A 26,503-nucleotide genomic window follows, 5' to 3' on the forward strand; every position below is an offset into this window, starting at 1 on the left:
GTCAGCCCCTTAACTGACTGAGTTACCCAGGCATCCCTGAACATCTTTTCATATGTTCATTTGGATAGCCTATATCTTCTTCTTCTTTGTTTTTTTTTAGTTTTTTTTTATTTGACAGAGAGAGATCACAAGTAGGCAGAGCTGCAGGCAGAGAGAGAGGGTGAAGCAGGCTCCCTGCTGAGCAGAGAGCCCGATGTGGGGCTCAATCCCAGGACCCTGAGATCATGAACTGAGGAGAAGGCAGAGGCTTAACCCACTGAGCCACCTAGGCACCCCTAGCCTTTATCTTCTTCATTGAGATGTCTATTCAGGTCTTTTGCTCACTTTTTAATTGGGTGTTGAGTTTCAAAAGTTCATTGTATATTCTGCATAGGAATCCTTTATTAGATTAGTGTTTGCAGATATTTCCCCTCAATCTGTGACGTCTTTTCATTTTCTTGTCTAGCCATTTTTTTTGGGGGGGGGGAGAAGTTTTTCATCATGTTTTCTAGTTTCTCAAACTTCTTATTTTGCTATAATTCCCCTTTTCAGTCCTAATATTATTTGTTGCTACTTCTCTTTTATCTGTCTCAATCTCATAGAAACTTGTTTTCTTTTCTTTTTTTTTTTAAGATTTAATTTATTTATTTGACAGAGAGAGAGGTATCACAAGTAGGCAGAGAGGCAGGCAGAGAGAGAGGAGGAAGCAGGCTCTCTGCTCAGCAGGGACTCGATCCCAGGACCCCGGGATCATGACCCAGGCCGAAGGCAGAGACTTTAACCCACTGAGCCACCCAGGCGCCCCAAAACTTGTTTTCTTTATTGGTCTTTCCAAAGACTTAATTTTAGTTTTTTTGCCATCTGTATTATATCTTTTTCTCACTTATTAATTTTTATCTTCTTTATTTATATTCTTCCTTCTACTGTTTTGGATTTATATTTTTGTTTCTCATAATGTATTAGGATGATCACATATATTTATTTATTTATTTAAAGATTATTTTTAAATTAATTTATTTGTTAGAAAGAGAGAGAGAGAGAAAGAGAGCACAGGCAGACAGAGTGGTAGGCAGAGGCAGAGGGAGAAGCAGTCTCCCTGCCGAGCAAGGAGCCAGATGTGGGACCCGATCCCAGGACACTGGGATCATGACCTGAACTGAAGGTAGCCACGTAACCAACTGAGCCACCCAGGTGTCCCGATCACATATATTTAGTTTTTAGTCTTATTTTCTACTGTAAATGCATATAAGGTTATTATTTTACCTGTATCCTATAAACTTCATATGTAGTATTTTTATTACCTCTCAAATCAAATATTACAACTTTGCATTGGGATTTCTTCTTTGATCTTTCTATTATTAAGATTTTTTTAGGGGCACTTGGGTGGCTCAGTCATTAAGCATCTGCCTTTGGCTCAGGTCATGATCCCAGGGTCTTGGGATGGAGCCCCACATCAGGCTCTCTGCTTGGTGCAAAGCCTGCTTCCCCTTTTCCCATTCCCCCTGCTCATGTTCCCTCTCTGGCTGTATCTCTCAAATAAATAAAATCTTGGGGAAAAAAAAAGATGTTTTTAAATCTCCAGGAGCACCTGAGTGGCTCAGTCGGTCATGATCTCAGGGTCCTGGGATTGATTGAGCCCTGTGTGGGGCTCCCCACTCAGTGGGGAGTCTGCTTGTCCCTCTCTCTCTGCTCCTTCCCCCTACTTGGGCTTTCTCTGTATCTCTCTCAAATAAATATATAAAATCTTTTAAAAAAATTTTTTAAAGAGTTTATTTATTTATTTATTTGACAGAGAGAGATCACAAGTAGGCAGAGAGGCAGTCAGAGAGTGAGAGGGAAGCAGGCTCCCCGCTGAGCAGAGAGCCTGATGTGGGGCTCCATCTCAGGACCCTGAGATCAAGACCTGAGCTGCAGGCAGAGGCTTTAATCCACTGAGCCACCCAGGCACCCCAAATAAAACCTTTTTTAAAAGATGTTTTTAAAATCTCTAAATATAGTTTTAAAAATAATCATTTTATTATTGACTTCTAACTTAATTGTAATATGACCAGAGAATGAGATCTGTGTGATAGCAATTTTTTGCAATTTGTAGGAAGTTGCTCAATGGCCTAAATCAAAATTAATTTTCTTAAACCTTCCTTGTTTTAAAAAGTATTTGTGTTCTTAAAATGCTAGGTGCAGAGTCCTATACCTTAGTTCCTTAGGAAATGTTAATTAATGGGGTGCCTGGGTGCCTCAGTTGGTTAAGCATGACTCTTGATTTCAACTGAGGTCACGATCTCAAGATTGTGAGATTGAGCCCTGGATTGGGCTCTGTGTTGAGCATGGAGCCTGCTTAAGATTCTCTCTCTCTCTCTCCCTCAGCCTTTCCCTCCTCGTGCACATGCTCGCTCTCTTAACAAAAATAAAAAATAAAAAAGTTAATTAATGGTGTTGGAGATATTCCTGCAATGGCTAGTGATTCTTGGATATCATTACCTATGTAGGTGTCATTGACTATTTTGTGTCTTCTCAAAATTCATAAGCTGAAAACTAACCCCCAGTATAATGGAATCAAGAGGCAGGGGCTTTGGGAGATGATTAGGTCATGAGAGAAGACCCTCATGAATGAGATTAATGCCTTATAAAAGGTATTAATGAAAGAGCTCCTTATCCATTGGCCAAGTGAGGACACAATGAAAAGACAGTGGTCTATAAAGTAGATGGCAGACACTTACCAGACAATAAATCTGCCAGCGCTTTGATCCTGGACTTCCCAGCCTCCAAAACTATGAGAAATCAATTTTTGTAGTTTATAAGCCACATACTCAATGGTATTTTGTCATAATAGCCTAAATAGACTAAGACAAAGAGTGAGGTACTAAAAAGCTCACTGGGAATTCTTTATACCCAGATGGGGCTTGTTGGATTGGACCTTTAATTTAGGGTGATTGCTTATGGACCCAGACAGTTTATCATGGTGTGAGGGAGGAAATATTTTTCCTCTACCCGTCTATATTTTTCTGGCTGGTCTATTAGTTAAATTGGCATAAGACTGATGGAAGAGGAGAAAACAAATTTAATTATGTACACATGAAAGCCCTATAAGAATGAGACCCAAGGACAAGCCAGGCAATTGAGGCTTATATGCCATCCTAAGCTAAAGATTAAGATAGGGGCCTGGGGTTTCAAATGGGAGGAGGGTAATTCAGGACAAGAAGAACAGATATTTGGGAATTAGATCTTTGCCCTGCCACACATTTAAAGTTATTAAAAGTTATCTCTGGTAATAGCTCTTTCTCTGGGCCAGACCCCCATTCTGAATTCTTTTAGGTAGTTAAGGGAGAGGTAAAAATTTTCTTGAATCTGCTGGGTCTTAATTGCCTTTAGCTCAGAATAATCCACATGCCAAAGTGGCATATGTTGGTGTCATGTATTCTGTTCTTTCTCAATGGGATACCTCAAATGTCAATATTCTGTCATTCTTTTTTTTTTTTAAAGATTTATTTATTTATTTTTTGACAGAGACAGAGATCACAAGTAGGCAGAGAGGCAGGCAGAGAGAGAAGGAAGCAGGCTCCCTGCTGAGCAGAGAGCCCGATGCGGGGCTCGACCCCAGGACCCTGGGATCATGACCTGAGCTGAAGGCAGAGGCTTTAACCCACTGAGCCACCCAGGCGCCCCAATATTCTGTCATTCTAATCAAATTCGTCTCATAAAATGATACTGAGATTTGTCTGCTGTTATCTCCATTATTATTCTTTTGCTTCTTCGGGTTTTATAAACTTTTCACTCCTTTACTGTCATTTAAAAAAAAAGTTTTGGGGTGCCTGGGTGGCTCAGTCGGTTAAGCGGCTGCCTTCAGCTCAGGTCACGATCCCAGGTCCTGGGATTGAGCCCCCATCAGGCTTCCTGCAGATCAGAGAGCCTGCTTCTCCCTCTCCCAGTGCTCTGCTTACTTGTGCACTCTCTATCAAATAAATAAACAAAATCTTAAAAAAAAAAAGTCTTATTGAAATATACATACATTCAGGAAAGTGTCCACAAATATGCAACCTGGTTTATGCATGTAAACCAGTGCTCAGATTAAGAAATAGACCATTATTAGGGTGCCTGGATGGCTTAGTGGGTTAAAGCCTCTGCCTTCAGCTCAGGTCATGATCTCAGGGTCCTGGGATCAAGCCCCGCATCGTGCTCTCTGCTCAGCAGGGAGCCTGCTTCCTCCTCTCTCTCTGCCTACCTCTCTGCCTACTTGTGATCTCTGTCTATCAAATAAATAAATAAAATCTTAAAAAAAAAAAAGAAATAGACCATTATCAGCACTTCATGAGCCTCCCCATGTTCTCTTTCAGTCATTACTCCACACTGACTAACAGCATAGTATTTGGGTAGTTTCCAGGTTAGGGCTATTGCCAATTGTAGGTCGGGCTTTTTTTGTGTTGGTCCTTTCAGTGAACATATGTGCATATTTCTGTTGGGCATACACCTCGGACTGAAACTGTTGGGACATAGGCTATACCTATATTCAGCTTTATTGATAGTGCCAAGCAGTTTAACAAAGTGACTGTACCAGTTTATATTCCCTCAGCAGCCTATGAGAGTTCTGGGTGCTCCACATCCTTGTCAATACTTGGGTGTTTTCTGTCCCTTTCATTTTAGCCTTTCTGGTTGGTATGTAAAAGCATCTCATTGTGGTTTTATTATTATTATTATTATTTTAAAATATTTATTTATTTGACAGAGAAAGATCACAAGTAGGCAGAGAGGCAGGTAGAGAGAGAGGGGGGAAGCAGGCTCCCCACTGAGCAGAGAGCCTGATGTGGGGCTCGATCCCAGGACTCTGAGATCATGACCTGAGCCAAAGGCAGAGGCTTAACCCACTGAGGCACCAAGGCACCACTATTTTATTATTTTTTAAAGATTTTATTTATTCATTTTACAGAGAGAGAGAGAGAAAGCGAGAGCTAGAGAGGGAACATAAGCAGGGTTAGTGGGAGAGGGAGAAGCAGGCTCCCAGGACTCCAGGACCATGACCTGAGCCAAAGGCAGACACCAAACCAATGAGCCACCCAGGCACCCTCACTGTGGTTTTAATCTGAATTTCCTTTATACTTTTTTTTTTTAAGGTGTTTCAGGATGGAGTATTAAAATGCAGGGGGCTAATCCTCTACATCTGCCATAAATTTCTGCTGTATGGGTACTTACCTAATGGAACTTAGAACCTCTTTTCCTGTATAGGAGGCAGTATAACACAGAGAATGAGGGCAATAAGCTTTGCAAGAAGATAGACTGAGGTTTGATTTTCAGCTCTAATGCTTCCTTGCTACTACCTTGAGAAATTTATTTAACCTTTCTCCATTTTATGTAAAATGTCACTGCTAATAGTACTGCTTCAGTAGTTTGTTTTGAGGATTAAATGAGATAAAATACATAAAATAATTTCCCAGCACATGGTGTGTACATAGTCAACAAATGGCAGCTATTACTATACCTTATATTCTGTATGCTCATCTCTTTTCTCCTTCTGTTACACTTTCTATTGACAGAGTAACAATACACGCACACATTAGCCTCTTGACATATAATAGTTGCTGATAAAGACTAGTTGAATGAATGATTTTTAAATATAAACATAAGGTATTGTGGTTATTGTTATAAAAGATGGCATAATTATTACAATGGCAATAGTACAAAATGCACTGCTAATCAGGAATACAATATTTAAACAAGTGTCTCTTTACCTCTTTACCTTTGTCATTTAACAGTTAAGATAATTTTTGTGCAGAAGAGTAACATGACTTGAGCTAATTAGTAATAACAATTAGATGTTCCATATTGCATTTGTGAGGATTCCAGAGGCTTCTTCTGTTAAGACCAAAACCAACACAAATAAAAGTACAACCCCAGAAACAAAAACAAAACACCCCTTTTCTGAAGAGACGTTAAGCCGTTAAACGTTAAGCCGTTAACCGTTAAGACGTTAACAGATCCTTTGTTCAGCAGTGTAGAAACTGGGGAGGGCACAGCTGCCCCAGCAGCTTCCGTACAACATGGCGTCGCCCATCTGTACACCCCGGCTGGGTTTACGTCCTCTTAGTCCGTCGCAGGACCGGAAGTGGTTTCGGCCCTAGTGGATCCGGGTGGGTGCGCGCAGGTGGCCGAGGAGGGTTCCAGTTCTTCAGCGTGAGGTGCCGCAGGTGTTCCGGTTAGGTCCCGGGTCGCAGGTAAGTGAGAACAAGGGATCCGCTGGCCTTTCACCCGCCTTGTGCGAGGGAAGGAGGGGGATTCCGGTGCGGATTGAGGAGAAGCGTTGTGGAGCTGGAGATGTCACTGTGTGTGGGGGCGACTTATTGTGGGGACCCCGCCGTCCCCGAGGGACTTGGCCCAGCCCTTGTTCCCTTCCCCGGGCGCGGCCTGCTCGCTTCCCACCCCCGCGGCGGTTCAGCACCCAGGTGTGCCACGAGAGGTCTCCCCCCCGGCCCGGGGCCCACCCCACCACGCGCTCCCCGGGCCCCTTCGTCTGTCTCTAGGAGCACCTACCAAACGTTCGTGGCCTCTAGACCCCGTCAGCTCAAAAGGAGGCACCGCCCACAGCACCTGGCAACTCCTTGGGCGCTGCGTGTTGCACGCGGCCGCAGTTAGAGTTCCCTCCCCTCCATTCGTGGGGACCTGCTCCCGCCCCCAGTGTTACCACCCCTTTCCTCCCAGACCACACCCGCTGCTCTGGGCCTTGCTGGGAGCCAGCTCTTTCTCTTTCCTCATCCCCGGGATGGAGACTCTAGAGATGCCTACGAAATTGATCCTTGTTCATTAACATATAAGGAAACCCAACGCTTTCTGAGCTTTTGATACACTGATGGGGCGCAAACTCTCTTACAGACCGGCTCCTTGAGCACACTACATTATTTTTACCATTTTTAAAGATTTTTTTTTCTTTTAAGTGATGCCTTCACCCAACGTGGGGCTCCAGCTCACAACCCCGAGATCGAGAGTCGCGTGCTCCACCGACTGAGCCAGCCAGGCGCCCCATACCGTTTTTTGTTTTTGTTTTTGTTTTTGTTTTAGTTCTATTACATGGATAGAAGGAACTGCATGGGACTATTTTGTTAATGATCAGAATTAGGAAGTGTGGGAGAAAAGCGGCTTAATAGGAAATAAGGATTCGTTTTGGTCAGGCTGAGCTGGTTCTAAAAATGTATTCTTTTATATTTAATTTTTAAAATTTATTTATTTATTTGAGAGAGAGTGAGAGCAGAAGCAGGGGGAACAGCAGAGGGATTGAACAGGGCTCAATCCCAGGACCCCGGAATCTTAACTGGAGCCTAGGCAAACGCCAAACTCACTGAGCCACCCAGGCGCCCTATCCTTTATATTTATTTTAGTTGTCGTTCATGCATACAGCCTTTAAAAAACAATCATGTAAGAAATTTAAACAAAATGGATTCTGTTTGGTCTCGCCCCATCTCCATCTTTACTCTGTTAGCCCTAAAGTAAGACCCGTTACCAGTTTGGGATGTGTTTTTCTATTTCTCTTTCTTGACATTTATTGACAAGTATTCACATAAGTTACATGTATGTAAGATGTAAAATTTCATGTTAAATTTCTACTAATATATATTTTATAAATATGGCATATTGTACCTATTCAGCAGCTTGACTTTTTATACTTAAGAATGGGTCTTGGAACTTTTTCTTTGTTCATGTGTATGTAGAGATCTGCCTTATTCTTTCTACTTGCTCTGTAAATTCCACGGTTTATTAAGATTTCACAGAATGCGAGATTCCATAGATTGCTTACAGTTAGACACAGCATGGCAGAGAACATCCTTTCACATGTGTCTGTGTGCCCATGTGGACATTTCAAATCTGCAGTTTGAATTGCTGGGTGGGACGGTGTGGACATTTAATGGCAACTGCCCACCCACAGTGTATAATAATGTCTATTTCCCTAGCTCTTTTAAACATTTGATGCTGCTAATCTTTTTCATTTTTGCCAATCTGATGGGTGAAAAATGATGCTGATCAGTGTTTTAATTCGCATTTCCCTAGTTACTAGTGAGATTGAGCATCTTTTCATGATTGTTGGCTATTGGTATTTCCTCTTTTGAGAAATGTCTCCTTTTAATTGGGCTGTTTTTTAATATGTAGTAGTCTTTTATGTATTCTGGATATTAATTTTTGGTCATTTATATTTGTTTTAAGTATTTAGTCCCAACTTACTGCTTTTTAAAGTTGGTGCTTATCTTTTAACTACATAGCATCTTTGTCAAACCGTAGTTTTAAATTTTACATTTAAATGTATCAGTTTTTTACTCTGTATTTTGTATTTTGTGGCTGTCATTCCTTCCCAGAGTGGTTCTCCAGTGCAAGATATTCTGCCCTTCCAGGGATGTTTGGCAATGTGAAGAGACATTTTTGGTTGTCTAAGTGGGGTTGTGGAATGACAGGCATCTACTGGGTGGGAACCAGGGATGCTGCTAAACATCCTACAATGCATAGGAAAGCCCTCTACAACAGAGAATTTTTCTGGACTAAAAAGTCAGTAGTGCTGATGTGGAAAAACCCTGCACAACAGGGTTTTCTCTTACAACTATCTTTTCTCCTGTAAATTCTTACATGTTTGAGTTTTTCGTCAGTTCCTCTGGATGTGTGTGAGTGTATGTGAGTGTGTGAGTGAATGGTGTGTGCATAGTTACTGTTTTCCCAACAGTGTCACTCTGAATATTAAATACATTCTTGGGAGTGTCTAGGTGGCTCAGTGGGTTAAGGCCTCTGCCTTTGGCTCCGGTCATGATCCCGGGGTCCTGGGATCAAGCCCCACATCGGGCTCTCCGCTCAGAGGGGTGCCTGCTTCCTCCTTTCTCTCTCTCTGCCTGCTTGTGATCTCTGTCAAATAAATAATGAAATAAAATCTTTTTAAAAAAATACACTCCTGATGCATTAATCTGAAATGCCACGTTTATCATTTACTACTTTCTCACACACACACACAGTTTCTGGACTCCTCTATTCTGTGGCCTAATTTTCTGTTTTGCTGGACCAATACCACAATATCTTATGTTAAATATATGTTCTATTTGATATTTAGTAGGATAAATACTCCCTTATGATTATTACTGTCATTACTTTATTGAAAATTATATATTTTTTCAGCTCACATACTCATTTAAAAACTATTTTGGGGGACGCCTGGGTGGCTCAGTCAGTTAGGCTGCTGCCTTCTGCTCAGGTCACGATCCCAGGGTCCTGGGATTGAGTCCCACATGGGGCTCCTTGCTCAGCAGGGAGCCTGCTTCTCCCTCTGCCTGCTCTGCCTACTGCTCGGCCTGCTTGTGCTCTCTCTCTCTCTTTGACAAATAAATAAAATCTTAAAAAAAAAAAAAAACAACTATTTTGAGGCTAATCTTAGTTTCTTTTCCAGATTTTTAGAATTAGCTTGGCAAGTAGTTTTTTTAAGTGGCTTTATGGAGATGTAATTTACATAACTCAATGTTTAAAGTGTACAATTCAGTGGTTTTTTAGTGTATTCACAGTTGTGCAGCCATTACCACAATCTAATTTTAGAACATTTTCATCACCCTAAAAAGAAACCCATGCTAGTTAGCAGTCATTCCCCATCCCATTCCCCAGTACCCAAGCCCTAGGTAGCCCCTAATCTTTCTGCTTTTATAGATCCAAATCTTGGGCGCCTGGGTGGCTCAGTGGTTTAGGCCGCTGCCTTCGGCTCAGGTCATGATCTCAGGGTCCTGGAATCGAGTGCCGCATCGGGCTCTCTGCTCGGCAGGGAGCCTGCTTCCCTCTCACTCTCTTTGCCTGCCTCTCTGCCTACTTGTATCTCTCTCTGTCAAATAAATAAATAAAATCTTTTATAGATCCGAATCTTTTATATAAATGCAATCATATAATTTGTGATATTTTGTAACAGGTTTCTTTCACTCAGCATAATGTTTTTAGGTTTCATCCATGTTGTTGAATGTATCAGTACTCATCCTTTTTTTTTTACTGCTGAACAGAATTCCATCCTTCCTTGTATTTGTTTCCTAGGGCTAAGGTAACAAAGTAACACAAACTGGGTGGCTTAAAATAACAGCAGTGTATTCTCTCCCTGTTCTGGAGGTGATAAAGTCCAAAATCAAGGTGTCAGCAGGGCTTTTCCATCTCTGATGGCTCTACAGGAGAATCCTTTCTTGCCTCTTAGCTTCTGGTGATTATTGGCAATCCTTGGAATATGCCAAGACTCTAGCCTCTGCCTCTGTCTTCAGAGAGCCTTCTTCCCTGAGGGTCTGTCTTGATGCCGTAATTCTGTCTCTGGGAGCCTGTTTCTGTGTCTCTTCTCCCTTCATGGGAGGACACCATTTCTCTTGGATTAAAGGCCTGCATTACTTAAAATGACCTCATTTTAACTTGATTATGTGTGCAAAGACCTAATTTTCAATAAGGTCATGTTCACAGGTACCAGGGATTAGGACTTCAACATCTCTTTTTTGAGAACCCGGATCAACCCATAACCTTATGGATACGGTACACTTTATGTATCCACTCGTCAGCTGAAGGACATATACATCATTTCCACTTTTTGGCTATTATGAATAATGGGGCTATGAACTTTTGTTTGGACATGTTTTCATTCCTCTTGGGTATATACTTAGCAGTGGAATTGCTGGGTCATATGGCAACCCTATGTTTAATCATTTGAGGAACTGCCAGAGTGTTTTTCAAAGCAGCTGCACCATTTTATGTTCCCACCAGCAATATGTGAGAGTTATAATTTCTCCTTATGATTGCTAGCATTCATTATCTGCTTTTTAAAAAGATTTTACTTATTTATTTGACAGAATGAGAGATCACAAGCAGGCAGAGAGAGGGGGGGAAGCAGGCTCCCCGCTGAGCAGAGAGCCCCATGCGGGACTCCATCCCAGTACCCTGAGATATGCCTGAGCGGAAGGCGGAGGCTTAACCCACTGAGCCACTCAGGTACCTGTTTTGTTTTGTTTTTTTAAATTAGAGCCTTCCTAGTAGGTGTGAAGTGGTATCTCATTGTCATTTTTATCTGTATTTCCCTAATAGCTTTTCATGTACTTATTGGCCATAGGTATATCTTCTTTGAAGAAATGTCTGTTCAGATCTTTGCCTGTTTTCAACCAGTTTGTCTTTTTTATTATTGAATTGTAAGAGTTCTTTATATATTCTGCATACATGCTCTTAGCAGATCTATGCTTTGGAAATATTTTCTCCCATCCTGGGATTGTCTTTTCATTCTCTTGATGGTCAATTCATGTTTTAAAAAGTTTTTTAAAATTAAGTTTGCATTATATTTATGTTATTTTGACTGTTTCTGTAAAGCAATCTCTTTATTAAAAAATAGAGTAATTATAGTACCTATTGCAGAAGGTTGTTGAAAGGATTGAGTACTGTATACATGATTGTATATAATGGACTGTACCTCACGCGTGCTATATGCTCTGTGAAAGCTGTGATCATCTCTCTCTGCTCTTCCAGTCTTCTGTGTCTCCAGTAAACTTTTCTATTTTTCTTCATATCAATCTTGCACATTTCTTGTTGAGTTTATACCTAGGTGTGTGTGTGAGCATGTGGTAGTTCTGTGTGTGGTTTTAAAAAAGTGTATGTTGCTATTATGAGTGGGCTTTTCTTCATGTTTTTATAATGGTTTTGGAAAGCTCTTGATTTTATATATTTATCAAACTTTCAAAATGATAAGTGTGAAAGTTATGACTTGTTTACTTATCCAGGTGATTCCAGTGCAGTCATTCTGTTAGGAACCGTGGTTCCTTTTTTCTTCTTCTTTGTCTTTTTATAACGAATAGCTACACCCAACGTAGACATCTCATGATCCAGGGAGTCCCGTGCTCTAGTGACCAAGGTGACCTCTCCTGTCCCACCCACCCCCACCCACCCCATGATTCTTTTTCATTCTGCCTTCTTCTGCCTTGATTTGGATTTCTTCCCTTCCAGGCTCTATTACTGTGCATCTTCCATTCCTCTTGCCTTGCTCTCCTCCAGTCTAGCCCCCACACAGCCACATGGTGTTCTTTGAAATCTGAGTCTGAGGCTGGCACTTCCCTTATAAGTCCATTATTGGCTGTCCATTAGGCCTCTCATGCCTTGCTCTAGATCTGCTGATTCCAGCACCATCTGTCTCTATTTTCTTGTATGCCCACTATGCTCTAGCTCAGCAGTGTCCAATAGAAATATAATGTGAGCCCCATAAATACAGATTTCTAGTAGCCACATTAAAAAATCTAAAGAGGGGTAATGTGGGCGGCTCAGTCGGTTAAGTGTCCAACTCTTGATTTCGACTCAGGCCATGATCTCAGGGTTGTGAGATCGAGCCCCATCTCAGGCTCTGCACTCAGTGGGGTTTCTGCTTGACTGAATCATACAATTAAAAATGGTTAAAATGGTAGATTTTGTGTTTTGTGTATTTTACTAAAATAAAATCCACCTTACAAATCAATATGGAAATGATCAATAAGATACTTTCACATTTTTTCATAGTAAGTCTGCAGCGTTCTATATTTTACACTTAGAGTACACATTACATTTGCTTGAACTTTCTCACCTATACTGTGGTGTTTCCTACCTTTTGTATCTTGTACGTGCTCTTCCCTCTGCCTGGTGTGCCCTTCTCCTAGCTGCCTGCACACCTGGACATCTCGCGCTCAGTTTTTGACCCCAGCACCAGCCTCCCCCACACTCTTTCCTGGAGCGTTCCTGTAAGCAATACCCGGGTCCCTTCCTCTTTGCCAAACCCGGGGTTCCGCGGTGTTCTCTCCCTGCCCTGCAACCTGTTCACTACAGGTGTTTCTCATTTCCTGAATCCCAAATTTTTTAGAGCAGATTGTGCCTTTTAACTCTTTACCTGGAGTCTGACACAGTGGCTGGCTTATTGAAAGTGCTACACACGTGTTTGCTGAAGGAACCCTTTGGCTGGAAAAATACACCCACAAAACTTCTCCATGTAAGAATGAATTAATATGTGTTTTGAATGTTGCCAAACATTCCCTCATGTGGAGGTACCCTGCTTGCTCCTTCTGGTTCCCTGTGAGGCCTTTCTCTTACATGGGCCACAGGTGACAAAGAGTATGTCAGGACCTTACCATATGCCTAGGAACTCCATATCTGAGGGAGCCCTTCTCAGTGGAAGCAAATCAATAATATTTTGTTTTTTAGGCATTTTCTTCTTTAATGTCATGAAATATGGAGATAGTAGGAGATGCAAAAATAAATGTAAAATATGAATTAAAACACATGTGAGAAGATGTAATTTTCTTTGAAAACAAAAATTCACTTATCTCTGCAAAATGATTTCTAAGTGGAGAGGGAATGCATAGTCAAGATACAGATTGGTCTCAAAGGATGAAACATTTGGCTGAAACAAACAAGAAATTTAAAAGAAATGTAAAGTTTTGGACTTAAGTGTAAAATATACATTATAAGTATATAAAATGGGGGACTCGATTTGGTATTAGTGAATTTCAGTTGACTACAAGCTTTATATGATCCACTGTTGGGTTTCTTTTCTACTCAAAAACAAGTCATTTCATGCTGCATTAATAAAATCTAGGGCCCAGGGGTGCCTGGGTGGCTCAGTGGGTTAAGCCTCTGCCTTCGGCTCAGGTCATGATCTCAGGGTCCTGGGATCTAGTCCCGCATCGGGCTCTCTGCTCCACGGGGAGCCTGCTTCCCTCCTCTCTCTCTGCCTGCCTCTCTGCCTACTTGTGATCTCTCTCTGTCAAATAAATAAATAAAATCTTTAAAAAAATAAAAATAAAATCTAGGGTCCAGAGATGAGGAAGTAGTAGTAACAGCGTCGTCTACACCAATCGGACCCTGTGTCAAGTACTGAACACTGACCTGAGTGCCACATTTAAAGAGATACATTGACAAAATTAGAGGTGCTTAGAAGGACCTGGCCACAATGGTGACCCTTCTAGGTCACAGGAAGGCTGCTTGGATTAAGAAGAATGTTCTAAGGGAAGCCATAAAAGTTGTCTTTACATATCTCACAGGCTCTTAGGAAGGAGGAAACATTGTTGTCATTTCAGGGGCCAGACTGAACATCAAAGACATCAAAGAGAGCAATTTCTGGGGCGACTGGGTGGCCCAGTCAGTTAAGTGCCCAACTCTTGATTTCCGCTCCAGTCATGATCTTGGGATTGTGAGATTGAGCCCCATGTCCACCTCCATGCTGAGTGTGGAGCTTGCTTAAAATTTCCTCTCTCCAAAACAAACAAACAAACAAACAAACAAAAAACACCTAAAATGAGAGCAATTTCTCTCTTTCTTTCCTTTTTTTTTTTTTTTAAAGATTTTATTTATTTATTTGACAGACAGAGATCACAACTAGGCAGAGAGAGAGGAAGGGAAGCAGGCTCCCTGCTGAGCAGAGAGCCTGATGTAGGGCTCGATCCCAGGACCCTGGGACCATGACCTGAGCTGAAGGCAGAGGCTTTAACTCACTGAGCCTCTCAGGCGCCCCTTCTTCTTCTTTTCTTTGAGAGAGATTTCTAAGTAGGGAACTTTTGCAGAATGCAAGGATTTTTCAACAAAAACTGCCTCTTAAAGTAATGAACTCTGTTCCTAAAAGTATTAGAGACCAAGTCATGCTCTGTCAGGATTACACAGCAAGGATTCTTCACTTGATCTTAGCCAAAAGGCCGAGAAGCGATACACAGCAAGGATTCTTAACTTATGCAGGAGCTGAATTTGGCTCCTGCATTTTCACTCTGTGATTCTTTGTTTTGCTTTAATTAGGAGTTCTGTGGTTTATAGTGCCCAGTAGCAGTAAGAGCTGACATTTATGGAACCCTAATGTGCTAGTCGGTTTGCGAAGTCAAGTGTATTGATCACCTTACTTTTTAAGACTCACAGGAGTCTACGGGGTCTATCTTTCCCATTTTACCAATGAGGAAATAGAGACTTGGAGAAGTTCAGTGAATTGCTCAAGTAACATTGCTAGCAAGTGGCAGGGGCTGGATTTGAACCCAGGGTGTTTGATACTAGGGCCCTTGTCCTTATCCTCTACCTTAGGCTGCTCCCTGAACAGCTGAACATACTTGTTTACTTGGTGGCTCAGTGGGTTGGGCCTTTGCCTTCAACTCAGGTCATGATTTCAGGGTCCTGGGATCGAGCTCCACATCAGGCCCTCTGCTCATTGGGGAGCCTGCTTTCCCTTCTCTCTCTGCCTGCTTCTCTGCCTACTTGTGATCTCTCTCTATTTCTGTCAAATAAATAATAAAAATAAAATCTTTTTTAAAAATGTGATTTATTTCAGGAATATAATCATGTCTTAAGTGGGATATTTATGTTGCATATCAGTAAAAAGCATCAATTTAAAAAGTGCTTTTCTAATTATCAAGAGATACACATGGATAGAATTTGAAAAGTCAAAATTATAATCCTACTACCATTAGGTAATCACTATTTTCAGTTTGATGTTCAATTACTGGTACAATTTTATTTTATTTTATTTTTTTAAAGATTTTATTTATTCATTAGAGAGAGCACATAAGCAAAGGGAGCAGCAGAGGGACCAGGGAGAAGAAGCTGACTCCCCGCTGAGCAAGGAGCCTGATGCAAGGCTTGATTCCAGGACCCTGGGATCATGACCCGAGCCAAGGGCAGCCACTTAACTGACTGAGCCACCGAGGCACCCCTACTATGTACAATTAAAAAAAAAATTAAAATGGCAGATTGTTGGGCACCTGGGTGGCTCAGTGGGTTAAAGCCTCTGCCTTCAGCTCAGGTCATGATCCCAGGGTCCTGGGATCGAGCCCCCACATTGGGCTCTCTGCTCGGCGGGGAGCCTGCTTCCTCCTCTCTCTGCCTGCCTCTCTGCCTACTTGTGATCTCTCTCTGTCTGTCAAATAAATAAATAAAATCTTTAAAAAAAAATTAAAAAAAAAATAAAATGGCAGATTGTTTTTAGTCATGGAAAGTGGTGAAGCATTGAAAGCTTTGGATCCCAGAGCAAGCCCTTAGAGAGGTATCTTAATTTGTTTGGGCTGCTAAAGTAGAATGCCACAGACTGGGTGAATCATAAAAAATAGAGATGGATTTCTCCCAAACTGGAGGCCGGAAGTCCAGGATGCCAGCATGGTTAGGTCCTGGTGAGGGCCCTCTTTAAAAAGGCAGACCTCCGACTTCTCATTGTAGCCTCACATGGCAAAGATGAGAGAGGCAAGCTTTTATAAGGGCATGAATCCCATCATGGGGGCTCCACCCTCATGACCTCACCTACCGCTGATCACCTTCCAGAGCCTCCCCCTCCTAACACCATCACATTGGGGGAGAGGATTTCAATGTATGAATTTTAGAGGGACATAGACTTTCAGTTTGTAATGCAAAATTTGATTTTTCTCATTTCTGGCCCTGCATTGAACCATATTTTTTTTTAATTTTTTTATTTGTTTATTTACAGCATAACAGTGTTCATTGTTTTGGCATAACACCCAGTGCTCCATGCAGTACGTGCCCTCGCTATTACCCACCACCTGGTTCCTCAACCTCCCACCCCCCACCCCCCCGCCCCTTCAAAACCCTCTGGTTGTTTTTCAGAGTCTATAGTCTCTCATGAGAACCATATTGTTTTTACTGTTTTTTCTTATTAGCATCAAGGCTCAGTAAGGGGAAGAATACTTTTTTCATTGGAATAAGCAGATTTTTATAATTGGATAGTTAAAATAGAGACATTTATCATAAAATGTAACATCTTGGATTGAGTTTTATTCATTCAATGAGTATTTATTGTTATGAGCTCCGTGATAGTTACTGGGGATATATATTGTGTTGAAGGAGACAAGTAAGGTCCCTGTTTTCATGGAGTTTACAATCTAGTGGGAAAGACAGTGAATGAACCAACAGTTATTCATTAGACCAATGGGTAAACATCTGAAATATTGCTGATTTTTAAAAATATTGCTGAGGTTTGACAAATGTGCATACCTGTAAACCAAGCTTCCATCAAAACTTGGGATATTACATGCAATTCTAGAAAGTTCCTTCTTGCCTGAAATGCTGTTCTCTAGAATTTTCATGACTGGCTCTTTTTTTGATACTCAGTGCTCAGGTTAAATCTATCTTCCCTGTAACCACACTCCCCCCACCCCAAAACAGCTACTGTTCAAATCTTTTTCTACTATAGATTAATTTTAGTTGTTCTAGAACTTTATGTAAATAGAACCATACAGTATCTCTTTTGTATCTGGCTTCTTTCACTCAGCCTAATGTTATTTAAGATTCATGCATTTATCTTTAGTCTTATGAATAAAGCTGTTACGAACATTCTTAAGTAAGTCTTTTCGTGGATAGATTTAATTTTATCCAGCTTGGGACTCAGAGAATTGTACTAAATCTGATGACCTCCATCTTCCCACTCTTCATTACATGGATGTTGAGTTTCTCAATCTAGCCTTTATGTCTCTGCTGTTTTCTGTATCTTTCTGTGCTACATTCTGAGTGAGTTTCTCAGATTTAGCCTAAATTCCCTAACACTCTTGTCTCCCTGTCTGATCTATTTAACCTGTCTATTGATTACTAGACTTCTAAAAAAATTTAACAAATATCCAGAATTTCTATTTTTTGTTGTTTCCTGTTGATGTATTAGTTTATTTTCTTTAATTTCCCTGAGTGTTATTTTATTTATTTATTTGTTTGGTTTTTTAAAAGATTTTCTTTATTTATTTGACAGACAGAGATCACAAGTAGGCAGAGAGGCAGGCAGAGAGAGAGACAGGGAGAGGATTAAGCAGGCTCCCTGCTGAGCAGAGTGTCTGATGCGGGGCTCAATCCCAAGACCCTGGGATCACGACCTGAGCCGAAGGCAGAGGCTTAACCCATTGAGCCTCCCAAGCGCCCCTTGAGTGTTATTATTTTAAAGTTCCTTTCAGATCTCAGATAACGGGTATTTTTGTTTGGTTCTTCTGTGAACTGTTTTTTTTATTGGCTTTAAGGTTTTTAATTTTTTTATTATTATTATTCATTTATGATTGCTATTCTAGGGACTGATGGTCTGTGGAGGTCCTTTGTGTTTCCTGTGTGTTAGAAACGCACACACAAACACACACTCCAACAGAATGCACAAATTCTAACCATTTTAGTTTTAGTTTCTTGGCTTAGGGTTTTCTTTCATGAGGTTAATGTGAACTTGGGCCCTGTACTGCTTCACAGTACAGGCTTGAGCATCTGCCTTCCCGTGAGGAGCTCTGTTCATACTCCCAGCCTTGGGCAGGTGGCTTGCCTGGACTGTGGTGGGTGAGTGCTTTCAGTTCCTGTTCATGGACAAAGTAGCACTCTCCTGGGTCTCAGCTGTGCCCTAGGCTTGTGGCCTTGACTTCCGCTCATGGGCTGGCAATATACCCCAGCGTTGGGGCTGCTATGAGTTCTGGTCTCTGCTCATCTGTATCTTCCACCCACTTCCATTTCTGGTACCTGATGATTTCCCTTTCTTCTTTTTGAGTTTAACTCTATATTATACATATATATATTATATAACAATATGTAATAAATATCTATTTATATATAATAAATAATATGTGTTATTTAATATATATTAAAAAGATAAATGTTTTCTCCAGCATTTTGTATTGTTTCCAAGGGGAAAGGATAGTTGTTTTTTTTTTTAAGTCTTCTCAGAGTATTTTAACTAGAAGTTTGTGCAAATTTTTTAATCTCATTAAGCCTTTAATAAAAGTACTGGAGAAAGTACACATGAATACTTAGCACAGTTTCTGCAATAAAGTAAATCTTTTTAAAACAACACAGCCATTTTTTTTGTTTTCATTAGCAGTGTAATAATTGTTATGATTTCATTTTTCATCTCCAATGCCAAATATCTCTGTAGGTATGACCATAGCCCAGGGTTGTTGTAAATACTAAATTATTTTAAAAAACAGTTGTTACTGAACCTTTGAAAAATGATAAAAATAGTACACATTCAATGGGAAACTCTCAGCCGTAGATAAGCGTAGGCAGGGTCTAGCAGATCTCTGTGTCTTTGGGCATTAGAGATTTTAGGCCAGAGCCCACAGATGGGTGGCACAGAGCCCAGAGTGTTTTTGTTTGGCTGGTACAGTGTTTTAAAAACTGTAAATTTGTTGCTGACACGTAAAAATAGTGACATTTTGCATAAAATTTAGATATCTGACTTCTCTTGAATAATGGAGATATCTAGATCATACTGGACCTGCTTCCCAAAAAGGATCAATCACTTTGTGCTGAATGGTGTCTGTCCCATGATTGCTCTCCGTGACTGAGGCCAAGGGCTGCTTACCCTTTATTGTTACATATTTTCTGCTGTTATTTAAGTAGCGCAGAAATGGTACTATATATCTATTTCTCCATCAAAAATAGGAAAACAAAAGATAGATGGAGAAAACATCTATCTTATATTCTCTATATTATACATATATATATTATATAACAATATGTAATAAATATCTATTTATATATAATAAATAATATGTGTTATTTAATATATATTAAAAAGATAAATGTTTTCTCCAGCATTTTGTATTGTTTCCAAGGGGAAAGGATAGTTGTTTTTTTTTTAAGTCTTCTCAGAGTATTTTAACTAGAAGTTTGTGCAAATTTTTTAATCTCATTAATGTGATAAGAAAAATGGAAGAGAGACTATTGTGTGGGGTTCCCCTGACTAAAGCCATCTGCCATTCTTAATTTTTTTTAATTGTATAAAATACTAGAACATCAGACTGATCTCAGTGACCACCTAAGGGTAGTAGGATTTTAATTAATTTGATTTTTCTTTTTTTTTTTTTTAAGGTTTGATTTTTTTATTAGAGCACAAGCAGGGGGAACGGCAGGCAGAGGGAGAGGGAGAAGCAGGCTCCCTGCTGAGAAAGGCCTGCGATGTGGGACTTGATCTCAGGGCCCTGGAATCATGACCTGAGTCAAAAGCAGCCACTTAACTGGCTGGGCCACCCAGGCGCCCATGATTTTTCAAATTCTGTACAAGTGTGTCTATGTTCAGATGCCCTGTTGTCACAGGATTAAGTGAGCGCTGGGCCTCTGGTAGAGGGCAGGTGGGTTTTCTCTGGTGGGAATGAGGATAGCGATAGATGGAGTACAGAATGTACAAAAGTGAGAAAAATAAATATCACTCCACATGGAAATTTGTAGCATTTTGTGTTAGTTTGTGGACACATAGATTATAAGTAGAACACTTTTTAGGGGAAAACATGTTTCCATCTGGGTTTAAAGCTTGAATGTAAATGTATTGTTGCCACTTGTTTTGCAGATTGTGGGATTAGTGATATGCTTTCCTAAACAGCAAAAAAAAAGTTGAAGATGTCTAGATACTTAATGGCTTTGACAGTGACCACCCTCGTCGGTGTGGCCGTGGGGGGGTTTGTCCTGTGGAAAGGCATCCGGAGGCGGAGGAGTAAAGCGAGCCTCGACACCCGCACCGGGCAGCCGCAGCAGCAGCCGCAGCAGCAGCAGCAGCAGCAGCCGCAGCAGCAGCAGCAGCAGCAACAGCAGCCGCAGCTGCAGCAGCAACAGCAGCCGCAGCAGCAGCAGCAACAGCCGCAGCAAGCACCTGGCAGGGGGGAGTCACCCTCCTCAGAGGAGGACCAGCAGCATTCCCGTGCCCCCCGAGCCTGGTGGGAGGAGAGGATCCTCAGAGCGAAGGTGGTCACCGTGTCCCAGGAGGAGGAGTGGGATCAAATTGAGCCCTTGCTTAGGAGTGAGTTACAAGATTGTCCAGTGCTTGGAATCGACTGTGAGTGGGTAAGTAAAGAGCAAAAACAAAACATGTAAATCTTTTCTGCTTTTCTAACTAGGTAACTTGAATTGTCACATCGAGATAAGATTAAAGGAGAATTAGCTTGTTCTCAGCTAGCTCACAAATAGAATTTAACAGAAGAAGCCGCTTCTCTTCTTAGGATAGAGGAGTGCTCATAGTCATGGGTTCTAGAGTGAGACAGATCTGCACGAGCTCCATTTTGAACACTTACCATTCTTTAAACTTGGACAAGCTTCTTAAGCTCTCAGAGTTTCAGTGAACTTTTGTCCAATAGGGAAGTGATGGTATCTCCCTCCTTGGGCTTTTCAAAGGATTCGTATTGACAAGTCTTATGAGGGGTTCAGCATGATTTTCACATGTAGTGAGTGCTCATTAAATATTAGCTACTATTAATATTTTTAATAGTATTTTCGTAAGGATGCCATGGAGAAGATAGTTAAGGAAGTCTACTTAAAGGGGAATTATTACACAAGTAGCATTTAAAGAGATAACAGTAAAAATTTGAAATACTGTTTACTCTCAGCCCCCTACTTTGCTGTTTTGTTTGCATGTCTCCTTTAATTAACGCAGTAATCCTATGTAGAAAGATACTATTGTTACCTTTACTTTATAGCTAGGAAAGGAGGCATAAAAGTAACCACTTGAGCCCTGGGCTTTCTTAACCATCTGGTTAATCCATCTTTCTTTCTTTCTTTCTTTCTTAAATATTTTACTTACTTATTTGACAGACGGAGATCACAAGTAGGCAGAGGCAGACAGAGAGAGAGGAAGGAAAGCAGACTCCCCATTGAGCAGAGAGCCGGATGCTGGGCTCAATCCCAGGACCCTGGGATCATGACCTGAGCCGAAGGCAAAGGATTTAACCCACTGAGCCACCCAGACACCCCATCTCTCCTTCTTTCTTTCTAGATTTTATTTATTTATTTAGAGAGCATGGGAGTGGGGGGAGGGTCAGAGAATGAGGGAGAAGTAGATCCCAAGCAGACTCATGCCAAGTGAATGTGGGGCTTGATCTCACAACCCTGAGATCATGACCTGAGCTGAAATCGAGAGTTGGGCACTTAATTGACTGAGCCCAGGCAACCCACATCTGGTTAATTTTTCTAGGAGCTCTTCCTTTGGGAGAGTTGTGACATAGTTGGGATAAGGATTGTACAAGGCATCTGTTCCTCTGTTGTTCTGATTCACAGAGTGAACTTTAATCTCCTTGAAACAGAAGATATTATAAAAGTATAAATAAATCATAGTTATCATTTCTGACTAATTCAGTAGAATGCCTTGCCAAAATTCTCTGCTGTATTTCTTTGGGATATCTAGGATATGGCCTAGAGCCAGGACCTGGAATCAGCAGAAGCCCTAAGCAGAAGAGCTGCCACAAAATCAGGTCAGAGCATGGTGGGAGGCCTAGCAGGTGCCAGTGCAGTGATGACCAAGGGGACACATGGCAGCGTGGGCAAGGCTTCGTGGTCACACAAGACCACCTTCCTTGGCTACTGGAGGGTATTTCGTTGTATCAGTGATAATAGTAGTTGTTTCTACCAATGACCTTGGGCAACCAGGGAAGAATTGGATACTTTTGGTATATTCTATATAAGAAACTATATCATTTTAGAAATAGTTATACCAACAATAACAGACGAAACTATTGCTCAACAGTGAGCTTTAGTAGATGAGGAAAATTCACTCTTGCCCAACACCTTGATTTTCTAACTAAATGGAAGCATCCGTGCAGCAGCAGGGTAGTCTGAACGGAATAGTTAGTGACAGCAGTTGTTTCATGACTGTAGCAGAGGCAGGGATAAGTGAAAGTGGCAAGTAATCCTAAACCTACTTCCTTTTGGCTTTGGGTAAGTACCGAGCTCCTGCTGGAGGCCACATCTCCCTCAGCTGTGATTGCTTCCACAGAAAAGCTTTAGGAAGAGTCATTCATTCCTTGTTCTTCCTTTTCTTTTTTCTTTCTTTCTTTTTTTTAGAAATGGGGAAGGAGCAGAGGGAGAGAGAGAATCCCAAGCAGACTCTGTGCTGAGCAGGGAGCCTGATGCGGGGCTCGATCCTAGGACCGCGACCTGAGCAGAAGGCAGACGCTTAACCCACTGAGCCAGCCAGGCACCTCTCTCTTTTATAGTTAACATAATTGTCATCCCTCTGGATTCATTCTGCACAGTTTCTTTAGGTCTCTTTTATAGTCCCCTTTTTACTTTATTTAGTTTTGTCTCATCTGTTTAACTTGCCCCTTAAGTCTTTTTTTCTTAACCTTTTTTTGTGTGAAATAAAACATATCAAGAAAAATGCCTGAAACAAAAATAGCTAAATGATTTATCTGAGGAGAACAGCTGTGTAACTAGAAACTAGGTCAGGAAATAGAAGATTGCTAGTACCCCAGGAGATCCCCTTATGACTCCTTGTAATCATTATCCCCCAAGGGTGGTCATTATTCTGATTTCTTAGTGTTCACATTCTTGTTTTTTGTTATGCTTTTATTACTCAAGCGTGCATCCCTAAGCACTCTAATTTGGATGTGCCTGGTTTTTAAATTTAATATATATGAAACAGTCAAGTATGTCTTCTTTTGTGTCTGTCGTCTTTTGCTCAACATTATGTTTGTGAGATTTGCCTATGATGTGTGTGACTGTGGTTCTATGCCATATAGTAATCTGTTGTATAAAAATGCCACGATTTACTCATCTATTCTAACATTGATGGATATTTGGGTTGTTTGTGATTTGGAGCACTTACAAAGAATGTCGCAGTGAACATATGCACTCATTACTATTGGGCATATGTATCTAGTGGAGTCCTGGATTGTAGAATTGTGTATTATGTTTTACCTATATGGGTATTGCCAAGCTGTTTGCCAAAGCGGTTTTCACTAATGTATCCTCCAATCAGTATTATATGAGTGTAACCATTGTTGCAGTTTTCAGAAATGGTTCTACAGGGGTGCCTGGGAGGCTCAGTCTTTAAGCGTCTGCCTTTGGCTCAGGTCATATCTTGGGATCGAGCCTTGCATTGGGCTCCCTGCTCAGCGGGAAGCCTACTTCCCCCTCTCCCACTACCCCTGCTTGTGTTCCCTCTCTCGCTGTCTCTCTCTCTCTCTGTCAAATAAATAAATAAAATCTTAAAAAAAAAAAAGGTAGTAGTTCTACTGATTTAACCTCCCACCAAGACTATATGAAAGTTGTTTTTGTCATATATCTTATCAACATTTGGTACTGTCAGATTTTTATTTATTTTTAATTTTTATTTATTTTTTAGTACTGTCAGATTTTTAAATATTAACCATGTCCATGGGTGTGTAGTGATATTTCATTGTGGTTTATAATTTTCACATTCCTGATTACTAGTGAGGTTAAGCATCTTTTTAAAAAGACTTTTTAGGGGCACCTGAGTGGCTCAGTGGGTTAAAGCCTCTGCCCTGGGCTCAGGTCATGATCCCAGGGTCCTGGGATCGAGCCCCACATCTGGCTCTCTGCTCAGCAGGGGGCCTGCTCCCCCCCCCCCACCTCCGCCTACCTCTCTGCCTACTTGTGATCTTTGTCTGGCAAATAAATAAATAAAATCTTTTTTTTAAAAAAAAGATTTTTAAAAATCCAGTATATTTATTTAATTACACCATCTTGCATTTTCTTTCTTTTTTAAAAAAAAAATTTGGAGTTTTTATTTAAATTCCAGTTAGTTAACATACATGTAATATTAGTCTTAGGAGTATAATGCGGTGATTTAACACTTCCATACAACACCTGGTACTCATCACAAGTGCACTTGTTAATCCCTATAACCTATTTAACCTGTCGCCAACCCCCCTCCCCCCCAGTAACTATCTGATTCTGTATAGGTGAGAGTCTGTTTCTTGGTTTGCCTCTCTCTCTCTCTTTTTTTTCCCCTTTGTGTTGTTTCTTAAATTCCACATATGAGTGAAATCATATGATAATTGTCTTTCTGTGACTAATTTTGCTTAGCTCCTTAAATGTTGCAAATGGCAAGACTTAATTCTTTCTTATGGCTGAGTAATATTCCTTTGTGTGTGTGTGTGTATATATATGTGTGTGTGTGTGTATATATATATATACACCACATCTATGTTTATCCATTCATCAGTCAGTGGACCCTTGGCCTGTTTCCATAATTTGGCTATTGTAGATAATGCTGCTTAAACATTGCGGTGCATGTATCCCTTTGAATTAGTATTTTTGTATTCTTTGAGTGCTGTAATTGCTGGATCATAGGGTAGTTCTAGTTTTAACTTTTTGAGGGACATCAATACTGTTTTCCAGAGTGGCTGCACCAGTTTGCATTCTCATCCACAGTGCAAGAAGGTTCCCCTTTCTCCACCCCCTCACCAATACCTTTTGTTTATGGTGTTGTTGATTTTAGCCATTCTGACAGGTTTAAGGTGGTATCTCATTGTAGTTTTGATTTACATTTCCCTGATGATGAGTGATGTTGATCATCTTTTCATGTGTCTGTTGGTCATCTGGATGTCTTCTTTGGAAAAATATCTATTCATGTTTTCTGCCCATTTTTTAATTGGATTACTCATTTTTATGGCATTGAGTTTTATAAGTTCTTTATATATTTTGCGTACTAACCCTTTAGCAGATATGTCATTTGCAAATATCTTCTCCCTTCAGTAGGTTGTTTTTTAGTTTTGTTGATTGTTTCCTTCACTGTGCTAAAAAATTTTTATTTATTGGGGTGCCTGAGTGGCTCAGATGGTTAGGCATCTGCCTTCAGTTCAGGTCATGATCCCAGGGTCCTAGGATCAAGCTCCATATCAGGTTCCCTGCTCCTTGGGGAGCCTGCTTCTCCCTCTGCCTCGGTGTCTCTCTCTCTCTTTCTCTCATGAATAAATAAATAAAAACTTTAAAAATAAATTTTTTTAGGGACGCCTTGGTGGCTCAGTCAGTTAAGCTGCTGCCTTCTGCTCAGGTCATGATCCCAGGGTCCTACATCGAGCTTGCTCAGCAGGGAGCCTGCTTCTCTCTCTGACTCTGCCTGCCACAATGCCTGCTTGTTCTCTCTCTCTCTCTCTCTGATACAAATAAATAAAATCTTTAAAAAAATTTTTTTAAGTTTTTATTTTATTTTTTGATTGAGCATCTTTTTACATTTTATTCATCATTTAGATATCCTCTTTCATGGAGTGCCTGTTCAAGTCTCTTGCCCCTTTTTCTTTGAATTGTCTTTTGCTTACTGATTTAAAGGCATTTTTTATATATTCTGGCTGTGAATCCTTTGTGAGTTAAATGTATACCTTAAAAGTTTTCTCCCATTCTGTGAATTTACTTTACATTATTATTTTTTAAGATTTTATTTTTAGGTAATCTCTACACCCAACATGGGGCTCAGACTCACAACCCCAAGATCAAGAGTCACATGCTCTACTGACTGAGCCATCCAGGTGCCCCATCTGTACATTCTTTTAATGTTATCTTTTGATAATCAGAAGCTCTATATGGCATAGAAGAAGTCTTATCCTACTCATAGTCATAAAGATACTCTCCTGTATTCTTAGAAATTTGTGGTTTTAACCTTGCACAATCAGATTTACAGGTCACCTGAAATTGATGTGTGTTTCTGCGTGCATGTGTGCGTGTGTGTGTGTGTGTGTGTGTGTGTGTGTGTAGGCTGTGAGGTAGAGTCAGGTTTCATTTTTTCCCCATATGAATATCCAGTTGTTCTAGCACCATGAATTGAAAAGCTAAACCTTTCTTCACTGCTCAGCAATGCCACTTTGCCACAAAACAAGTGTCTGATTATAAG

The 26,503-nt window shown here is 40.7% G+C and overlaps 1 protein-coding gene across 3 annotated transcripts in view; it reads left to right on the forward strand.

Moving 5' to 3' along the window:
• Positions 1 to 5,003: 5,003 nt before the first annotated feature.
• The window catches only part of EXD2 (exonuclease 3'-5' domain containing 2), a 58,843-nt gene continuing 37,343 nt past the window's right edge, over positions 5,004 to 26,503 (forward strand). For all 3 annotated transcript variants that reach the window (XM_046009528.1, XM_046009527.1, XM_046009529.1), the window contains exons 1-2: positions 5,004 to 6,182; positions 20,234 to 20,724. In XM_046009528.1, coding sequence (XP_045865484.1) covers positions 20,284 to 20,724 — 441 coding nt within the window. In that variant the 5' untranslated portion in view covers positions 5,004 to 6,182; positions 20,234 to 20,283. The remainder of the gene's footprint in view (positions 6,183 to 20,233; positions 20,725 to 26,503) is intronic.

The sequence above is a fragment of the Meles meles genome, chromosome 6 (genome assembly GCF_922984935.1).
Source record: "Meles meles chromosome 6, mMelMel3.1 paternal haplotype, whole genome shotgun sequence".
NCBI classification, from domain to species: domain Eukaryota; kingdom Metazoa; phylum Chordata; class Mammalia; order Carnivora; family Mustelidae; genus Meles; species Meles meles.